Source organism: Mesoplodon bidens (genome assembly GCF_964165515.1).
Source record: "Mesoplodon bidens genome assembly, chromosome: 14".
Taxonomy (NCBI): domain Eukaryota; kingdom Metazoa; phylum Chordata; class Mammalia; order Artiodactyla; family Ziphiidae; genus Mesoplodon; species Mesoplodon bidens.
Window position 1 is genome coordinate 9004210 of NC_138170.1, and position 16733 is coordinate 9020942.

Below are 16733 nucleotides of genomic sequence, written 5' to 3' on the forward strand. Positions count from 1 at the left end.
TGTACCCCTGGCTTCTGCACAAATCTCCCTGCCTTTCTACCCTCTGTTCCTTCTTTCAACCTCCTAGATACAGTATTTCTCCTCTTTATAGGATTGCCATTAAAGGAAGAGGGATACTAAGGAGTTGAGACATGCTTGTATTCAGAGAACAGAACTACGGCCCATGGGCAAGACAAAGGAGCAGTCATCTAGAATATAATGTGTGAGGGCAACCATAGAACTGTGCCCTGGGTTCGTTGGCAGGGGATGGAGGGACTTTCTAGAGGAGGGAATGTCTGAGCTGGGTTTTGAAAGAAAAATAAGAGCCAGCAAAAGACCAAAGCAGAGCATTCTGGGATAAGAGAAAAGGGAGTCCCAGGGATATGAATCATCATGATGTATTCAGAGAACTGTAAATACAGGTTGGATAAAGTCTGGATTGATGGGGGGAACTTGAGAAAATGTCCTTGTCATTCTCCTCAAGGCTATGTAGCCTGTGCCTGACTTGTCCGTGTGCTTTCTTGGAGATGGACACTGGGCATGCAAGGGAAAATGGTACCCTCCTTCCAGCAGGAATCTGCAGTGGTGTGCCCTCCACAGCTTTCTGCAAGGAGAATCCTCAACCCACAGGTTTGGAAAATCATGTTCCATATTATGTTCTTGCAATGTCATCTGAATTACTCCTTTAAATTTAGGTCTTTAAAAAGAGAGAACCCAGACCTAAGTGAAGATGTGGTATTGATAAGAGCTTTACGGGACTCTAACTTACCAAAATTCCTAACAGATGATGCTGTTCTATTCAGGTAAGTTTCTAGGTGTGACAGATAAAGCATAGCTACTGTGTAGAGGTAAAACATAGTTTATCTTCAGATATGTCTGCCTCTAACAAGGTATCATCTTTTCTAGAGACACATTGCAATTTTTAAAATACTAGTTTAAATAAAGATACTAAAGTTTTGGCCTCAATCCAATCATTTATTTTTTCAAAATATTGATCACCAAGCTGCATGCTATGCAAATTAGCATTTGGTTACAAACTCCTGACCTAAGAGAAGTTCCTGACTCAAAAGAAGCAGATTTGGGCCCCCACATAAATGTGATTGCTTTTATCTATTTCTACTTTTATTATTTAGTTTTATGTTTATCCAAGTCATATAAGTATGTGGTTTTAAAACTAAAATGCTATTATAAGTTACTCTCATGAAAAACAACAGTTCCCTGCCCTCCACCAAGTCCCACTTCCCGAAGGCAATCATTTTTCAATTCATTCATTCGTTCTTTCCTATTTCCCTCCATATTTTTTTAACATCTTTATTGGAGTATAATTGCTTTACAATGGTGTGCTAGTTTCTGCTCTACAACGACCTCCATATTTTTTAGTACCACGTTTATGCCATCTCATGACTTTTCCATTTCAGATGTTATCTATTAACTTACTAACAGAGAGATGAGGGTATGCACACGCACCTCTCGCCCTCCACCCATCCTCTCTGTGTAGTCATGTTACAATATAACTGGAGCTAAATATTCAGGATTTCCATAATTTATTATAGAGGTATAAATGTTACCGAAAGCTGCATTATCTTTCCCTTGTTATTAAATTATCTAGCTTTTCATCTTCCCTTCATATATTATCTTAATTTCTGTTTTTTATTCCTTTTACCTACTTTTCTATAAATCTATCACTAATTCATTTCAAATTCTGCCAGAATATAAATTTCCTAAAAACAAAAACAGAAATGACCTTCAATCATACAAAATATTCTCTTCAATTTGGAGCGCTCCTTGGAGCCCTCATCCTCCTCCCTGATCTACACTGGTTGCCCATTACCCCTGGTGCATATCTGTCATCCTGGGATGTCCATTTATGACCTTTCTGGGGACTCTCTTTGCCTTTATCCACTATGAGATCCCCTGTTACCCAGAACATGTGTCTACTCACTTTTGGCAGAACATGATGAAAATTTCTCTACAGTTATGTTTGCACAATTATGATATTGCTCTGAGTGAGATTCTAGGAAGTACATTGCCTAGATCATGGGGTATGGACGTTACAAATTTAGATAGATCCTATCAATATGTCCTCCAAAGACATTTTACATTTATATAAACAGTTTTATGAAAATGCTCATATCCCTTTTTATGTTTTGGAGGGAGACATACCAAAATAGTAGCCTATTTTATGTACATTACTTTAATTATTAGTACCACTGAGCATCATTTCTTATGTTCATTACTCATTTATATTTATTATTCTTAGAGCATTATTCTATTGTGCTCTTTTACTTAGCAATTTGGGGGAAATCATAAACTTTATCTGGTATAAAAATTGGAAATATTCTCTAAGTATATCATTAACTCTTTATGTTTAAAGCCTTTTGCCTCACAGAAGTTTGATTTTTGCTTGTTTTTATTTTTTCACTTTATCAACATTTTTAAAAGTTATAGAATTTTTGTCTTTTTGAGGTAGACTTTCTTAACACAGTGTTGTAAAGTTCATCTCTTATATTTTCATCTAGTACCTTTTTTTCCTTGCTCTTTTTTTTTATCGATGTATAGTTGATTTACAATATTGTATTAGTTTCAGGTGTACAGCATAGTGATTCAATATTTTTATAGATTATACTCCATTTAAATTTATTATAAAATATTGTCTATATTCCTTGTGCTGAACAATATATCCTTGTAGCTTATTTGTTTTATACATAGTAGTTTGTACTTCTTCATCCCCTACCCCTATCTTGCCCCTCCCCCTTCCCTCTCACCACTGATAACCACTCGTTTGTTCTCTATATCTTTGAGTCTATTTCTTTTGTTATATTCACTAGTTTGTTTTATTTTTTAGATTCCATATATAAGTGATAACATAGGGTATTTATCTTTCTCTGTATGACTTATTTCACGAAGCATAATACCCTCCAGATCTATCCATGTTGTTGCAAATGGCAAAATTTTATTCTTTTTATGGTGAGTAATATTCCAACGTATATACATACCAAATCTTCTTTATCCATCCATCTGTTGGTGGACACTTATGTTGCTTCCATACCTTGGTTATTGTAAATAATACTTCTGTGAATATTGAGGTACAAGTAGCTTTTCAAATTAGTGTTTTCACTTTCTTTGGATTTATACCTAGGAGTGGAATTGCTGGATAATATGGTAGCTCTATTTTTAGTTTTTTAAGGACCCTCCATACTCTTTTCCATAGTTGGCTGCACCAGTTTCCCACCAAGAGCATAGAACTGTTCCCTTTTCTCCACATCCTCACTAACATTTGTTGTTTGTGGTCTTTTTGTTGGTTGCCATTCTGACAGGTGTGAAGTGATATCTCATTGTGGTTTAGATTGGCATTTCTCTGATGATTAGTGATATTGAGCATATTATCACGTGCCAGTTGGCCATCTGTATGTCTTCTTTGGAAAAATGTCTATTCAGGTATTCTGCCCATTTTTTAATTGGGTGGTTTGTTTGATATTGTGTTGTATGAGCTATTTATATATTTTGGATATTAACCCCTCATCATTTGCAAATATTCTCCCATTGTCTTTTCATTTTGTTGATGGTTTCCTTTGCTGTGCAAAAACTTTTAAATTTAAGTAGGTCCCATTTGTTTATTTTTGGTTTTGTTTCCTTTGCCTTAGAGACAAATCCAAAAAAATGTTGCTACAATTTATGTCAGAGTGTTCTGCCTATGTTTTCTTCTAGGATTTTAATGGTTTCCAGTCTTACATTTATGTCTTTAATCCATTTTGAGTTCATTTTTTATATGGTGTGAGAAAATGTTCTAATTTCATTGTTTTACATGTAGCTGTCCAGTTTTCCATGCACCACTTATTGAAGAGACTGTCTTTTGCCATTGTATATTCTTGCCTCCTTTGTCATAGATTAATTGACCATAAGTGTGTGGGTTAATTTCTGAGCTCTCTATTCTGTTTCATTGATCTCTGAGTTTGTTTTTGTGCCGGTACCATACTGTTTTGATTATTGTAGTTTTTTTAATATAATCTAAAGTCAGGGAGTGTGATACCTACAGGTCTTTTCTTCTTTCTCAAGATTATTTTGGCTATTTGGGATCTTTTGTGTTTCCATACAGATCATAAAACTATTTGTTCTATTACTGTGAAAAAACTTCATTGGTATCTTGAGAGAGATTGCATCAGATCTACAGATTGCCTTGAGGTAGTATGGTCATTTTAACAATGTTGATTCTCCTAATCCATGAGCACCATATATCTTTCCATCTGTTGTGTCTTCTTCAATTTCTTTCATCAGTTTCTTATAGTTTTCTGAGTACAGGTCTTTTACCTCCTTTGGTAGGTTTATTCCTAGATATTTTATTATTTTTCATGTGATTGTAAATGGGATTGTTTTCTTAATTTCTCTTTCCAATAGATTGTTGTTAGTGTATAGAAATGCAATGTGTTTCTGTATATTAATTTTGTATCCTGCACATTTACCAAATTCATTGATGAGCTCTAGTAGATTTTTGGTTATGTCTTTAGGATTTTCTATATATAATATGATGTCATCTGCAGAAGGTGACATTTTTACTTCCTTCTTTCTAATTTGGATTCCTTTTATTTCTATTTCTTACCTGACTGTTGTGACTAAGACTTTCAATACTATGTTGAATAAAAGTGGCAGGAGTGGGCATACTTATCTTGTTGTGATTTTAAAATAAAAGTTTTCAGCTTTTCACAATTGAGTATGATGTTAGCTGTGGGTTTGTCATAAATGGCTTTTAGTATATTGAAGTATGTTCCCTCTATATCCAGTTTCTTGAGAGTTTTTATTGTGATTGGATTTTGAATTTTGTCAAATGCTTTTTCTGTGACTATTGAGATGATCATGTGATTTTTATTCTTCCTCATTTTTGTTAATATGGTGTATCACGTTGATTGAATTGCAAATATCAAACCATTCTTGCCTTCCTGGAATAAATCCAACTTGATCATTGTTATAAAGCAGAAACTAACACACCATTGTAAGGCAATTATACTCCAATAAAGATGTTAAAAAAAACAACAAAACAAAAAACAACAACAAAAAATGATGTATCATTGTTGAGAATTTTTGCATGTATATTATCAGAAGTATTGGCTTGTAATTTTCTTTTTTTTTTAGTGTCTTTGTCTAGTTTTGGTATCATGTAATAGTAGCCTCATAGAATGAATTTGTGACTGTTCCCTCCTCTTCAACTTTTTTGAATAGTATGAGAAAGATAGCTATTAGCTCTTCTGTATGTTTGATAGAATTCCCCCATGAAGCCATCTGGTTCTGGACTTTTTTTGTAGCAAGATTTTTTTTTAATTACATATTCAATTTCACATCTAGTGATCAGTCTGTTTATGTTGTCTATTTCATCCTGATTCTGTCTTGGAAGATTATATGTTTCTAGAAATTTATCCATTTCTTCTACATTGTCCAGTTTATTGGAGTGTAATTGTTCATAGCATTCTCTTATGATTTTTTGTATCTCTGTGAGATCAGTTGTATATTCCTCTCTTTCATTTTTTATTATTTTATTTGGTTCCTCTTCTTCCTTAGCAAACCTGGCTAAAGATTTATCAATTTTGTTTATCTTTTGAAAGAAACAGCTCTTGGTTTCATTGATCTTTTCTATTGTTTGTTTGTTTTTTCAATTATATTTATTTCCTCTCTGATATTTATTACTTCCTTCCTTCTGCTGGCTTTGGGCTTCATTTCTTCTCCTTTTTCTGATTTATTTAGATGGTAGGTTAGGTTGTTTATTTGAGATTTTTCTTGCCAGTATCACTATAAACCTCCCCTTTAGAACTGCTTTTGTTGTATCCCATAGATTTTGGAAAGTTACTTTTTTAATTTTCATTTGCCTCAAGGTATTTTCTGATTTCCTTTTTGCTTTCTTCATTGACCCATTGCTTTCTTATTAGCATGTTGTTTAGTCTCCATGAGTTTGTGTTTTTCCCATTTTTCTTCCTGTAATTGATTTCTAGTTTTATACCATTGTGATCAGGAAAAAATGCCTTAAATTTGTTGAGACTTATTTTTGTGACCTAGCACATGATCAATCTTGGAGAATATTGCATGTGCACTTGAAAAGAATGTGTATTCTGCTGTTTTTGGATGAGTGACCTGTAGATATCTATAAGTCCAACTGGTCTAATGTGTCATTTAAGACAACTGTGTCCTTGTTGTTGGTTATTTTTTGGGGGGGTCTGGATGATCTGCCCATTGATATAAGTGAGGTATTAAAATCCCCTACTATTATTATATTATTGGCAATACCTCCCTTTATATCTGTTAACATTATCTTTGAATATTTAGGTGCTCCTGTATTGGGTGCATATATGTTAATGAGTGTAACATGCTCTTCTTTTATTGACCCTTTTATCATTAATAATGTCCTTCTATATTGCTTGTTATAGACTTTATTTTAAAGTCTATTTTACCTGAGTATTGCTACCCCAGCTTTCTTGTCATTTCCATTTACATGAAACATCTTTTTCCATCCCCTAACTTTCAGTCTGTGTGTGTCTTTAGCTCTGAAGTGAGTCTCTTGTAAGCAGCATATAGATGGGTCTTGTTTTTGTATCCAATCAGCCACCCTATACCTTTTTTATTGAAGCATTTATTCCATTGAAATTTAAAGTGATTATTAATTGTTATGTACTTATTGCCATTTTATTACTTGTTTTATGGTTGTTTTGTAGTTCTTCTCTGTTATTTTCTTCTTCTTTTTGTTTCTTCCCTTGTGCTTTGGTGATTTTCTTTAGTGGTATACTTGTTTTCCTTTCTTTCTTGTTTTTGTGTATCTATTGTAAGTTTTGATTTGTGGTTAACATGTTGTCTATATATGTTGACCTATAACTATATCTACCTGTTTTAAACTGATAGCCATTTAAATTCAAATGCCTTCTAAAAGATCTACATTTTTTATTCCCCTCCCCCACATTCTGTGGTTTTAATGTCATATTTTATATCTTCATGTTTATCCCTTCACATTTACAGTAATATAGTTGATTTTACAATTTGTCTTTTAAGCTTTGCACTAGCTTATTTAAGTGATTGATCCACAGCCTTAACTATATATTTGCCCTTAGTAGGATTTTTCCTTCCCTACAAATTTTTACTTCTTGTTGTAGCCTTTCCTTTTCCACTTAGAGAAGATCCTGTAACATTTCTTCTAAGGTAGGTTTGGTATTGATGAACTCTTTTTGTTTTTGCTTTTGTGAGAAGCTCTTTATCTCTCCTTCAATTCCAAATGATAATCTTGCTGGGTAGAGTATCTTAGGTTGTAGGATACTCTACTCAGCAAGTAGTTAAGCACTTTCAACATTTTAAATATAACATGCCACTCCTTTCTGCCTGCAAGTTTCTGCAGAAAAATCAGCTGATAGCCTTAGGGGAATTCTCTTGTATGTGATTATTTGTTTTCCTCTTGCTGCCTTTAGAATTCTCTCCTTATATGTAACTTTTGCCATTTAATCATGATATGTCTTGGTGTGGGTCTCTGGATTCATCTTGTTTGAGTCTCTCTGTGCTTCCTGTACCTGGATATCTGTTTCCTTATTTGGGTTTTCTAGTTCTTTATTATAATTCTCACTGTGTTCATCTATTCTTTTCCTTAGTTCAGTTAGCATTCCTATCACTAGTACTTTGAACTCTTTATCTGATAAACTATTTATCTCTGTTTCATTAGTAGTTATTTTAGATTTCTTTTCTTATTCTTTCATTTGAAACAAAGTCCTCAGACTTCTCCTTTAGCTTAACTTTCTCTGTCTATATGAAATTAGGTGAAAGAGTTACCTATACCAGTCTTTTAAGGGTGTCCTTTTGTAAGACCCCATATGCAGTCTGCACTGTGCCCAGTGGCTTTGGTGGGAGAGCTGGATCTGAAGTAAGCACAGGTCACATCTTCCCCCCAGGGTGTACTGGCAGCAATCCCTGGTGGGAAGTGGAGCTGGAAATGGAGGGGCTAGAGCCAGAGTCAGGTGTGAACCAGGGCTTGTCCTATACTCAGTGGTCAACATTTGCCCTATGAAGGGCAGAGGCAGGTCCCAAGGTGCTGAAGCAGATGCCCTGAGGTTGGGTCTGAGCTGGTTCTATTCCCTCTAAGTGTGTGATCTACCCCTCCCAGCATCAGCACCTTCACTCTAGAGGAGCAGTGCTGAGTGAGAAGGGCCGGACTGGATGCCAAGTGCAGGTTGGGGCAAGTACTAGGGTGATCCCAGCACATCAGAGTTCCAGGCCACTCACAATCCACTGCCTCCATAAGCTCCAGCAATAGCCTCCCTTGCCCTGTTCAGATGCAGTGCTGTGTCCAAACTGACTCCTTCCTCCTAACTGCACACTCTCCTTGGCAATGGCAGCCTTCACCCTAGTGGGGAGCTGCACTAGACCTAGCAGTGCTAGAGCAGGTGCTCAGCATGGGCCAGGGCACAAGGTGGGAGATGGGGGTTGTGGGAAACCAGCCAGAGCCCCAGGCAGTTTCATTCTGTTTCCACCCCCTTGTTCTTGGGAGTAAACAACCATGTGTACACCCCTCACAAGTGGAGTCTAGGTTTCTTACAGCTCTGCTGGTAGTCCCACTGGCTTTCAAACCAGCTAAGAGGACTTGTCTTCCCAGTGGCAGCCCCCAGGACTGCAGTGCCCAATGTGGATCAAACCCCTCACTCCCCAGGGAGGACCTCCAAGCCCATGTAATTCCCTGCCTCTTGTGTGTCCCCTCCAACAGGCACAGGTACCAACCTAATCGCTCTTTCTCTTCCCCTCCTACCTGACTCTGTGTGGATCTTTCTTTACAATTTTGGCTGTAGAAGAGTCTTCCTGCCAGTCCCCAGTTTGTTTTCAGTGAGAGTTGCTCCACATGTAGATGTATTTTTGATGTGCTCATAGAGGGAGATGAGCTCACATCCTCCTACTTCACCATCTTGATCTCCCTTATCTTGTACTTTCCTTGTCATTTTATATTAAGTTTTTTACTGCCTCTCAAATGTTTTTGTGTTATGTAGTGTAAGGTGGGAGTTTAGCTTCTTTTTTACCCATAGCACCATCCCATATTAACTGTTTCCTACAGAAACAGTCCATTTATCCTTTACTCCCTTTTTTATGTAGTACTAGTTTTCTATTTCCATCTTATTTTTCTGAATATTTATATACCATTATAAGTACACATAAGTGCTTTTGGGAAAAGTTGAGATATAAGTATAATTTTTTAAATAAACAAATTTGTCACCTATACGTTTGGTACTATGCCACATACTGTGTATAATACAAAAATGTAAGAAATATTTCCTACCTCAAAAAGCTCCCAATATACTTAAGAACATTGGTCTACTGTATAAGAAACAAACAAAATCATGCACAATATCAGAGAAATGATAGATTCTGGTATAACACACAGGATAATCTAGTACTGTGTGTTCAGAAGCAAAGATAATGAGAAAAATAGGACCCATAGTAATGTTTAATAAATTAATTGTAACAAACATGGGGAAATATCAGTGACCAGTGTTCCTAACTTAATTTATTTTATTTTTTGCAGTGGAATCATATCTGACCTTTTTCCTGGAGTCCAAATTCCAGAACATGATTATGGTATATTACAGTCAACAATTATAGATGTCATGAAGAGACAAAATCTTCAGCCTGAGACATGTATGGTTAAAAAAGTGATACAATTCTATGAAACCATGCTAGTAAGGCATGGTGTTATGTTAGTAGGGCCAACAGGAGGTGGCAAGACCACAGTTTACCAAATACTAGCAGAAACTTTAGGGAATTTGAGAAAACTTGGTGTAGACAATCCCTTTTACCAATCAGTTAAAACATATGTTCTTAATCCTAAATCAATTACAATGGGTGAATTATATGGTGAAGTTAATAACATAACCTTAGAGTGGAAAGATGGCTTGATGGCATTAAGTGTCCGAGCAGCTGTGAATGATACTTCAGAAGACCATAAATGGATCATCAGTGATGGGCCAGTAGATGCTCTTTGGATTGAAAATATGAATACAGTCCTGGATGATAACAAGATGCTTTGCCTGGCTAACAGTGAGAGGATTAAACTCACACCTCAAATCCACATGCTTTTTGAGGTAAATTGCATATTCCTTACTGTGGAGTGAAATCGTTCATTAGATTAGCATACCATCAGTAATTTTTTTCTCTTACTGATGTACCATTGACTATCTGTAAGGCCTACCATGGTGTTTTGTTTACATATTAAATATTTAACAAATTGTCCTTTTATAATAGATTGTCCATTCTGACAACCAAAGTCTCTCAAATGTTTCTGTCTCTCTATAAATAGGAAATACAATAAATTCTAGCTTCCCAAGCACTTGTTTCTTTTCCTTTGGAGGCAGTAATATATATATATATATATATATATATATATATATATATATATATATATATATTAAGATGAATAAATTTAAGTTTTAAGATGAATAAATCACCCCTCTGTGGTATGAATATTTGGTGATGGGATTGGAAAAGGAATGTGGGCCAAATACAGCTACAAAATATTATGGAAGATACCACCCCTGCTATATTCATTCATCAAACATTAATTGAATACCTACTATGTCCTGGGTATTACGTTAGGTATTGGATATAAGAATGAAAAAGATAAGAAAAACAAAAAGAGGGGAAAAGAAATACTTATACCTTCCAATAAGGATTTGACAGTATCCTTCTATATTTTTTTCTCCTTATGCCTCACTTAACTTTTCTTCTCCATTTTTAATCACTTATAGCTCCCCCATTCTCTTCCACACAAAGCCTTACAGTGTTAACTTAAACTTTAAATGTGTGATTCCTTAACATTGAATTTAGAGGAATAAGGAAGTATCATGTTAGCCATTTCCTGTTCAACATTTTTCAATTTTAGGTGCAAGATCTAAAGGTTGCCTCTCCTGCAACAGTCAGTAGATGTGGGATGGTGTTTGTAGATCCTGAAGAACTGAAGTGGATGCCTTATGTTAAAACCTGGATGAAGAGTGTTTCTAAAAAAGTAAGTGTAATCAGACACTCCCCACTGTCTCCATCTGTCAGGGCTCACCCTTCCCTCAAGTGCCCAGATAGCAATTGGTTAACGCCTCACTGTGCTTGATTGAGGGAATCCCAGCATTGTACATAGCTCTCTCCCCAGAATTCTTGGGATCTTCCAGGAAGGTTGTATACTTCCCAAAGCTGTCCTCACCTTTTGTTACCCTGCCTGGCTTCTCTCCAGACTGTTTTCTCTTAAATACAAACACTTCCTTGAGTTTCCCCAAACACAGGTAGAACAACCTGGGGCATTAAAAAAAAGACTTTGCAGGAGGCTTGAGATAATGAGAGGGAAGTACCTGGAAGGAAAAGAACAGTAAATCCAAACATTGTTACAGTTTTTAGATTTTAGGAACCCCTAACACCTCTGAGAGCCAAGAAGAAGAGAAAACCAGTTTACCTCCCACACAACCTTAGGTCAATTACCCAAGACACATTCTAACCTCAGAGGTACCATTCCACCCAAAGTGAAGGAAAGCTTTTACATTATTATTCAGAACAACTCAGTTCCATATTATCTTCTGTACCCTCTGCATTCTAAAATAGGGTTTCTCTTTACCTTAACAAACAATGTGTTTTTCTTTTTGAGATTTCTTTTTTTTTTTTTTTTTGTGGTACACGGGCCTCTCACTGTTGTGGCCTCTCCCGTTGCAGAGCACAGGCTCTGGACGCACAGACTCAGCGGCCATGGCTCACGAGCCTACCCGCTCCACGGCATGTGGGATCTTCCCAGGTCGGGGCACGAACCCGCGTCCCCTGCATCGGCAGGCAGACTCTCAACCACTGCGCCACCAGGGAAGCCCTGAGATTTCATTCTTTTTTATTGCTGAGTAATATTCCATTGTCTATATATATCACCTCTCTTTTATCCACTCATGTTGTTCGTTTTTTTTTTTTTTAATTGGAGTAGAGTTGCTTTACAATGTTGTGTTAGTTTCTTCTGTACACCAAAATGAATCAACTGTATGTATACATATATCCCCTCCCTCTTGGACCTCCCTCCCACTCACCCCATCCCACCCATCTAGGTCACCACAGAGCACCAAGCTGAGCTCCCTGTGCTATACAGCAGGTTCCCACTAGCTATCTATTTTACACATTGTAGTGTATATATGTCAATCCTAGTCTCCCAATTCATCCCATTTCCCCCTTCCTCACCATGTCCACATGTCCATTTACTACATCTGCGTGTCTATTCCTACCCTGAAAATTGGTTCATCTAATGGATAAAGAAGATGTGGTACATATGTACAATGGAATATTACTCAGCCATAAAAAGGAACAAAATTCGGTCATTTGTAGAGATGTGGATGGACCTAGAGTCTGTCATACAGCGTGAAGTAAGTCAGAAAGAGAAAAACAAATATCATATTTTAATGCATATATGTGGAACAAGCAATCTTTTTAAGTGTTTTGCTCCATCTCATCTCAAGAAAGCCACTTCAAGAAAGCCATCTTCTTTCTGCATCTCCCCCTTCAAAAATGAATCAGAAAACTATTGTTTTCCTTATTCTTAGGCAACAACATTTTAATAATATTGTGGTAAACTCTCTGAGTACCTTATTTTTTTAAATTTCTTATTGGAGTATAGTTGATTTACAATGTTGTGTTAGTTTCAGGTGTACAGTAAAGTGAACAGAGTACCTTATTAAAGACAGTAATTCTCAGAATTGAGATTTTATCATGGGCTGCCACAAGATGTTAAACATTTCTGAATTCATAGTCTGAATTAATAGACTTTATTATTTAGAGCAGCTTAAGGTTTATAGAAAAATTTTAACAGAAAGTATAGAGAGTTGTCATATAATTTCCCTCCTCCAAATAGTTTCCCCTGTTATTAACATTTTGCATTGGTGTGGTACATTTGTTAAAATTGATGAACCAGTATGGATGAACCATACAGTCTTATGAACTAAAGTCCATAGTTTACATTATGGTTCCCTTTTGTGTTGTACAATTCTATGAGTTTTGATAAATAAATAATATCATGTATAATATCATACAGAATAGTTTCACTGCCTTAAAAATCTGTGCTCTACCTATACACACATCCACACCCTCTTTCAACCCCTGGCACCACTGATTGTTTTTACTGTCTCCATAGTTTTACGTTTTCCAGAACATCATATAGCTGGAATTATACAATATGTAGCTTTTTCAGATTGACTTCTTTCACTTAATAATATGTATTTACGATTCCTCCATGTCTTTCTGTGGCTTGATAGCTCATTTTTTGGCACTGGATTAATACTCCATTGTATGGATTTAACAAGTTTATCCACTCACTTTCTGAAAGACATCTCAAAGTTTCCAAGTTTTAGCAATTATGAATAAAGCTCCTATAAACATTCACTTGCAGGTATTTGTGTAGAGATAAGATTTCAACTCATTTGGGTAAATACCCAAGACTGTGATTTCTGGATCATATGATAAAACTATGTTTACCTTTGTAAGAAACTGCTTGTCTGTCTTCAAACATGGCTGTACCATTTTGTATTCCCGCCAGCAATAAATGAGAGTTCTTGTTGCTCCACATCCTCACCAGAATGTGGTGGTGTGGTATTTTAGATTTTAGCCATTCTAATAGGTATGTAGCTGTATCTCATTGTGGTTTCACTGTGAAGTTTTCTAATATGTTGAGTGTCTCTTCATATGTTTATTTGCCATCCATATATCTTCTATGATGAGGTGTCCAAATCTTTTGCCCACTTTTTATTAGGTTGTATGATTTTTTTTCCACAGATGTCAATGACTACACATTGTGCTGTATTTTTATTTATTTATTTATTTATTTATTTTTTGCCTGCGTTGGGTCTTCGTTGTTGCACATGGGCTTTCTCTAGTTGCGGCGAGTAAGGACTACTATTTGTTGCAGTGCACAGGCTTCTCATTGCAGTGGCTTCTCTTGTTGCAGAGCACGGGCTGTATGTGCACGGGCTTCAGTACTTGTGGCACACAGGCTCAGTAGTTGTGGCTCACAGGCTCTAGAGCGCAGGCTAAGTAGTTCTGGCACATGGGCTTTGTTGCTCTGCAGCATGTGGGAACTTCCCAGACCAGGGATCGAGCCCGTGTCCCCTGCATTGGCAGGCAGTTCTTAACCACTGCACCACCAGGGAAGTCCAGGTTGTATGTTTTCTTATTATTGAGTTTTGGGAGTTCTTTATATATGTTAGATACAAGTTATTTATCAGATATGGGTTTGCAAGTATTTTCTCCAAGTCTGGCTTGTCTTTTCATTCTCTTAACAATATCTTTCACAACACACACGTTTTTAATTTTAATCATCCAACTTATCAATTTTTCTTTCATGGATTGTGCTTTTGGTGTTATATCTAAAAACTCACTTCCAAACCTAAGGTCACCTAAATATTTTCCTCTGTTTTCTTCTAAGAGTTTTATAGTTTTACATTTTACATTTAGGTTTATGATCCACTTTGAGTTAATTTTTGTGAAAGGCATAGTATCAATGTCTAGATTCTCTCTATCTCTGTTTTTTTATTTTTTTGCATGTGGATGTCCAATTCTAGCACCATTGTTGGAAACACTGTCCCTTCTCCATTGGATTGCCTTTGTTCCTTTGTCAAAGATCACTTGACTATATTTGTATGTCTATTTATGGGCTCTCTATCTTGTTCCATTAATCTATTTGTCTATTTTTTTTGCCAATATCACACTGTCTTGACTACTGTAGCTTTACAGTAAGTCTTGTCAGGTAGTGTCATTCCTTTGACTTTGTTCTCCAATATTGTGTTCACTATTCTGGGTCTTTTCCCTCGCCATATAAACTTAAGACTCAGTTTGTTGATATCCACAAAGTAACTTACTGGTATTTTGACTCAAATTGCATCAAATCTATAGATCACATTAGGAATAACTAACATCTTCACAATATTGGGTCTTTCTATGCATGCACATGAGCTGTCTCTTAATTTACTTAGATGTTCTTTACTTTCTTTCATCAGAATCTTGTCGTTTTCCTCATATAGATCTTGGAAATATTTTGTTAAAAATATACCTAAGTATTTTATTTTTTGGTGCTAATGTAAATGGTGTTGTACTTTCAATTTCAAATTCTAATTATTCATTGCTGGTATATAGGAAAGTAATTGACTTTTGTATATTTACATTGTATCCTACAGCTTTGCTATAACTACTTATTAGTTCCAGGAGTTTTTGGTCAATTCTTTGGGATTTTCTATGTAGATAATTGTTTCATCTGTAAACAAAGACAATTTTTTTTTCCTTCTTCCCAATCTGTATATATGTTTTCCCTTTTATTCTCCTATCGCAGTAGCTAAGACTTTCAGTACAATGTTAAAAAAAGTGGTGAGGGAGAAACATTTTTTTTTAAATCTTTGGGAATTAGCCCTTTACCTTACATAGATATTTTAAATGTTTCTCTTTATACTTCTTCTTTTTCATTGTTCTTAATTATGAGAGATATCATCAATAGAGATGACTACATGAAATATATGTTGACAGTTTAACAAATGATTATAAAATAAACACCTCTGTATCCATTACCAGATCAAGATGTAGGACATTATCAGTGACCCAGAATCTCCGCCATGTGTCCTTCCCAAGTCATAGAAGGGTTTTTTTAAATTTAACTTGTTTCATATCTTGTGATGCTTATACCCTTTAGTCTAAAATTCACAGGATATATTGCAACATACAAGTTTGAACCAACCCTTTTTAACTTAATTATATATTTTATCTGGTCTTGCTAAAATATTATTTGTTTGTTTGATTTTTCAGCTGAATGAAGAAACTCAAGAATATATATTGAATCTTTTCCAGCGTTATGTTGATGATGGTTTAAATTTTATCAATAAGAAATGCAACCAAGCAATCCCACAAGTGGACATCAGCAAAGTTACTACGCTCTGTTGCTTATTGGAGTCTTTGATACTTGGGAAAGATGGAGTTAATTTGACAATGGTAGGAAAGGTTTTCTTACTGCTATAAAACTAGAAAGATGTGATTATTGTATAGATGCTCTGCAAATAAACAACTCCAAACTTTCTATCATATGATTATTTGATTTTCAAGTTAATTTTCTAGGGGACTAATGACTGTGAATAGATTCATACAATCTCATATTTGGAAGGAATTTAACCTATAGTTTACTCTGCTACTCAATGTTTAAACTTCCTTACAGTATAACATAATCGCAGTGTGTGTTTACTTAAATACCTTGATGCAGGCATAAACATAGTTATAATAGTTGAAAGACAACCTTGAGCTTTTGTTCTACATGCTCCTTGCCATTCATTTTCTCATCAGAGTATTTAAATATATACTATTATAAAACATCACTCTGTGCACCATTGAATGAAATATAAGAAACATGCAATGTGCCCTTTTAAAAATGCATGATTCTAAACAAAACAGTGTTTAGACTTTGCAATTTAAGATTCTTTTTATGTTAGCATATAAAATATTAAAATTCTTCCCCTTTGTTCTTTCAGGAGCAAACAAAACTGAACACCGTACTGTGTCAGACTTTTGTGTTCTGTTACTTATGGTCTTTAGGTGGGAATCTAACTGAAAACTACTGGGATTCTTTTGATACATTTATTAGAACACAATTTGATGATAATCCTGATGCCATGGTAAGAGGCAAATAAAGTTAATTTTAACATAATAACTCTGAATCATTAAAATTAAATTTCAAGACTAAAACTTTAAAAGCCTTGGTCCTACTATAAATT

General features: G+C 35.5%; 1 protein-coding gene across 1 annotated transcript in view; it reads left to right on the plus strand.

Moving 5' to 3' along the window:
• DNAH6 (dynein axonemal heavy chain 6) overlaps positions 1–16733 on the plus strand; it is a 274144-nt gene that overhangs the window by 128859 nt on the left and 128552 nt on the right. The window contains exons 33-37 of the mRNA XM_081255033.1: positions 675–782; positions 9509–10064; positions 10862–10984; positions 15778–15960; positions 16491–16634. Coding sequence (XP_081111159.1) covers positions 675–782; positions 9509–10064; positions 10862–10984; positions 15778–15960; positions 16491–16634 — 1114 coding nt within the window. The remainder of the gene's footprint in view (positions 1–674; positions 783–9508; positions 10065–10861; positions 10985–15777; positions 15961–16490; positions 16635–16733) is intronic.